The 5,644-nt window shown below is 36.1% G+C and overlaps 1 protein-coding gene across 1 annotated transcript; it reads left to right on the top strand.

Moving 5' to 3' along the window:
* The first annotated feature begins 1,086 nt into the window (after window positions 1-1,086).
* On the top strand, window positions 1,087-4,258 carry LOC122400522. Its single transcript, XM_043402044.1, has 2 exons — window positions 1,087-1,257; window positions 2,483-4,258. Exons 1-2 carry the CDS (start codon window positions 1,087-1,089, stop codon window positions 4,256-4,258), a joined length of 1,947 nt encoding a protein of 648 aa, XP_043257979.1.
* The last annotated feature ends 1,386 nt before the right edge of the window (window positions 4,259-5,644 follow it).

The raw sequence follows: 5,644 nt of genomic DNA, 5'->3' as shown, positions 1-5,644 counted from the left end.
TTACCTCACAGACCGTTGTATCAAAAACAGATTCACAAGAATCACGAGAAAACTAGTTAAATCTACCAAGGCTGATCTCTCAATGAGCTCTCCTGCTTCTTCGGATTGTTCAGATACTCCCCAGTGCTCCGAAGACGAATACACCAATTAAATATCAAACAAATAAAATACCGTTCAATAAGTACAAATGCTAAGGAAGATTATACAATGGAATGTTAATAGTTTAAAAGCACGTTTTGAATTCTTACAAAAATTGCTCCAAGATCATCGGCCATGCGTATTATGTCTGCAGGAAACAAATTTCAAAGTAAATGAATCTATCAGTATCAAAGGTTTCAACATAGTCCAAAAAAATAGAAGGAATGCTTTGATTGCGAGTGGCGGAGTAGCAATCTACATGAAACAAAGCCTAAATTACGCAGAAATACCGCTAAACACTAATATTGAAGCAATTGCGGTCTCAATCATTCTACATCAAAAAGAAATATGTATATGCAACGTCTACATTCCAAATAACTACCAACTTCAAGAAGCCGAATTACTCAACATTATAGAGCAACTCCCCAAACCTTTCTTATTAATGGGAGATTTCAACAGCCATAACACAATGTGGGGATCTGCAAACACAGACACTAGAGGAAAACTAATTGAAAATATAATACTCAAATCAGAAATCACCTTGTTGAATAATTCCGAACCCACTCATTTCAACATGTCAAATGGCTCTTACAGTTCAATAGACCTAACCTTCTGCAGTCCCAACATTTTCAACATCATTCAATACGAAATTTCAACCGAGTTATACAACAGCGACCACTTCCTCATTATCATTGAACAAATAGACATTAATGCTGATAACCATATAACACAACCTAGATGGAAATTCAAAAAAGCGGACTGGCCGCTATACCGCCACGAAGTAAATCAAAACCTTCCATCACTACAAACGCCTGATGCCTCAAACTGTTCGGAAATAAACCAAATATTAAAAGAGTTTGAAGAAGTAATCAACCATGCTGCCACAAAATCCATACCTAAAACATCCAATAATACAGAGAAAAAAAATCTCCCTTGGTGGAATGATGAATGCCGCAATGCGATTCCAATTTAATAGAGTTCAAGCGGGCAAGGGTCAAAGCAAGGAAAATCCTTAAACAAGCAAAAAAGAATTCGTGGATAAATTACATCGCATCCTTAACAAAGACCACTCCATGTGAACAAATATGGAATAAACTGAAGAAAATTAATGGCCACAAAGTAAGTTCCCAAATTACTGCAATCAAAAGTTCTGATAATTCGACTACCACAGACGCTACAGAAATTGCCAACCTTCTAGCTGCTACCTTTGCGAATAATTCGAGTAATGAAAAGTTCGACCCAAACTTTCTCAAAATTAAAGCCAGTGTTGAAGAAAATTCAAGACACAAACATATCATCTCTCAGACAAACAATCGCCCTCTCAACATGAAAATTCTGTCTACCGAATTACAATCGGCGCTAAAATCTGTTAAAAATTCCAGCCCAAGACCCGACAACATTCCAAATATTTTTATCCAACAACTACCAAAAGCAGGAATAAATTATTTATTAGATATCTATATAAGGTTATTATTTTATAGCTAGGGTTACAGAATAGACCATCAGTGTTACTCTGAAAAATAGAGTTTTATTCTTATATTTATGATGTACATTATATACACTATTTACACTAATTACAACTTAATATTACCTAAAAAATAGAGGAACGACAATATAAGTCTATTCTCTCTCTTAACTATTCTAATTATTATACTAATGTATTTTTCTTTATTTCCGTTTCTGCTCTCGCTTAACGTTTGTCTTCGCACGTGTTCTATTTCTCTCTCTCTCTCTCTCTATCTCTTCGTCATCTTTCACCGGTTACTTCCTTTCCTACGCATTACCTTAAGAGAGCGCTAAATCATCAGTGCGCGCAATTTAAATTAAAGAAAGTACACTTTCTTTACATCTATAACTGCATATGGCTGAATGGTGTCTTCCCTACCAAGTGGCAAGAAGCAATAGTAGTTCCCATTCTAAAACCTGGAAAAAACAAGCTTCAAATCGACAGCTACAGACCTATCGCCCTGGCATGCTGCCTATGCAAATTGCTAGAGAAAGTAATCTGCAAAAAATCTGCGATGGTATCTGGAAACCAATAACCTACTAGGAAAAAATCAAAATGGGTTTAGACAGTATCATTCGACGATTGACAACCTTGCAATGTTAGATATAAACATTTGCGGTGCCTTCCTTAAAAAACAACATCTAATAGCAATATGTTTGGACATTGAGAAGGCTTACGACATGCTTTGGAGACATCGAATAATACAACAACTTATAAAGTGGAACATAAGTGGAAGCATGATAAAATTTATATACAATTTCCTAAAAAGCAGATCTATATGTCCGTGTCAACGGCAATTTATCCAAGAAAGTTGAAATCTTAAATGGGGTACCGCAGGGATCTGTACTAAGCGTATTTTTATTCTTGATTGCAATAAATGATATCGCTGAAGTCTTCTGTAAACCAGTTAAGCACACCATATTCGCTGACGACTGTACCTTCTTTATAACCGGGAAAAGTCTAAGCACCAGTCAGCAAATCCTTCAAGACAATTTAGATAGACTCCAAAAATACGCCCTACAAACTGGATTCAAATTCTCCAAAAAGAAAACCACCGTAACAATTTTTTCAAAACAAAGAACAACACAAAACCATCAACTACAGCTACACTTAGGCCAGCACCAACTCATGATAACAAGCACGCCAAAAATTCTCGGCCTAATTTTTGATAACAAATACACTTGGACTCTATTCTTTAAAAAGCTCAAAGAAGAATGTGTAAATAGATTAAATATATTGAAGATCATCGCTTCGAAAAACTGGGGAGCTGAATTCCAAATTCTATTAAATTCATATAAGGCCTTAGTTCTGTTCCAACTTGATTATGGGTCAATCGTCTACGATTCTGGAAAACCACGAGTTCTAAAATTATTAGCACCTATACATAATGCCGGAGCTAGAATAGCCACTGGAGCCTTCCGAACGAGTCCGGTTACTGCAATTCTATGCGAAGCTGGTTTGACACCACTAGAAACTCGAAGAAAACAACTGAACTTATCGTATGCAGCAACCAGATTATCAACGCCTTCAAACCCTATCTACGAACAATTAACTAACACCGCTCATTTCAATGAATTTAAGGAAAAGCCCAAACTACCGAAACCGTTAAATAATAGAGTCAAAACATACTGGCAAGAACTAAATATGGATACACCAAAAATTATATCGAGAATACAGTATCAAATTCCACCATGGACGATAGATCCTCCTTGCATACTCGAAAAAATTCTGGAAGCAAGAAAAAACACCAACTCAAACGTTCTCAAAAGTCTATATACTGAATTATCAAATGAATACCCACACCATACGCAAATTGTCACTGATGCCTCAAAATCAGGACAGGGGACTGGATGTGCGGTATGCACTCCTGAACATGAACTGCTATTTAGGCTTCCGGAAACGTTCACAGTATTCACTAGTGAAGCATTAGCCGTTCTACAAGCCCTGAAGTACATAGAAGAAACAACACACAACAAATCCATCATTCTAACTGATTCTAAAAGCACCCTACTCGCTCTACAAAATTTGGAAACAAATAACTCAGTAATCCAAAACATTATTGAATTAAATGAAACCCTTAAGCGAGACAAAAGAGAAGTTTTATATTCCTGGGTCCCCGCCCATATTGGTATTGAAGGCAATGAAAAGGCCGATACAGCAGCAAAACTGGCTAGCTCCAGTACAGCTATAATGAAATATGAGCAAGCAACTCATCAAGACCTCCAAAAGTATTGCACCAAGGCACTAACGGGAGTGTGGAATGAAGAATGGAGAAATAGCAGACCAACTAAGCTACACAAAGTTCGAAACAATATATATGACTTCAATCCGGCACTACCACTAAATAGAAAAGATCAAGTGAAAACAACCCGATTAAGAATAGGACACTCAAGCTGGACACACTCATACCTTATCACAAAAACCGAACCAAATTCCTGCGACATCTGTAACGTAGAAAATACTATTGAACACATCTTGACAATTTGCCCTAAATACAATATGAAGAGGATTCAACATAAGCTACAAAATTCACTAACGATCCTACGAGAAATAGACTCATGCAAAAAAGTTTTAAACTTATTAAAAGACATTAAAGTATGCCAATTGCTCTAAATATGATCAGTTCCACTAGGTAAACCAATTGTGATCACTAATAACCAACAAGGTGCATGTGGCCTAAAACGCTCAAAACAAACCGTTTTGTAAGTCTTTTGAAACATTAAACAAATTTGAATACGATAAACACAAGACAGTGTGCTCCTGGTATAAATAGGTTGCAAAATAAAGAGTAAATCATAACTTAAAAATTGTAAAAACATGGAAAGATATTTTCAAAGTGTTTTGGGGGGAGTTTCAGTCGACGAATAAAAATTAACAATCGCGTAAGCCATTTTTCACAGTTCTGATGCATCTAATTTTTTCGTTTTGAAGAGAACGGAAGGGAATAACAAGAAATTTATTAAACGTAATAAAAACCAAAATGTTTTATACAGAAAAACCTCAATAAACATGCGTCTCGATTGTCCACAATCTGTTTATCAACACATAGCGTAAAAAGCTTAATTTGCTACAAAACATATGCTTCCAGTTATTTTTCTTAGATCAATATTCATTAAATCTCGATTTATCCGGACTCTCTTTCCCCAATTAAGATTCTGTTGCACTTAATATTTCGAGAGCACGAAAATAAAAAGCTTCGACCGTGATTTGGAATAAAAATTCCACGTTCTATGATCTCGATAGGAAACTGTGCCGGATTTGTTCGAGCACCGTAGCTCGTATAAATTGTCGCGAATCTTAAAACAACGGTTATACAATATCGCGAAGTCATAAATTACTTTATCACCGTCGGCTACGAAGCGCTGCAAACGATTCTATGATATACTACGTGCTCCGAATAACGCGAAAAGAGGAGTACACAAACCGACACGGATCTTTGATCTATCACGTTCATGTATGTTTCTGTTTGAAGTGTAGATATAAGTTCAGATACCGAAATGTCGGATAAATGCTAACTACATTGATAAATCGTACGTGCAAATGCATCGTAAATTCTCTCTGTGAATCACCTGAACAGCCAATCGATTAAAAGTTGCTGACGGATCTCGGGAACAACAAAATGTCTCAAACTACGATCACAACTGGCTGAACAACAATCACAATGCTTTTCGTCCGGGGTCGTAGCATTTTTGGGAGAAATTGTAACGTTCTGAGGGATTTTAAATACTATGAAACAAGTTGCGTCAGACATAGATAACTTTAAACGTATGGAATACGACATAAATAACTCCAAACGCATGGAATATGACACCCAAATATTATAAAAAATATAACTACAAAAATGTACATTTGTATTCTGTACACTTTTTGTTAAAATATTCAAATAATTATCGAAATAATGAACTTTCCAATGGAAACCCTCCCTTAAGAGAGCTTTCAGTAGTTACGGTAAATATTCCGCGCGCGGTCTGTGTATTTATTTATTTTAGGGGATAAAAC

The sequence above is a fragment of the Colletes gigas genome, unplaced genomic scaffold, assembly GCF_013123115.1.
Source record: "Colletes gigas isolate AHSC1104 unplaced genomic scaffold, ASM1312311v1 Colletes_gigas_Sc00018, whole genome shotgun sequence".
In the NCBI taxonomy this organism is placed as follows: Eukaryota; Metazoa; Arthropoda; class Insecta; order Hymenoptera; family Colletidae; genus Colletes; species Colletes gigas.
Note: the sequence above shows the minus strand (reverse complement) of the source record. Positions and strands in the feature narration are given on the sequence as shown.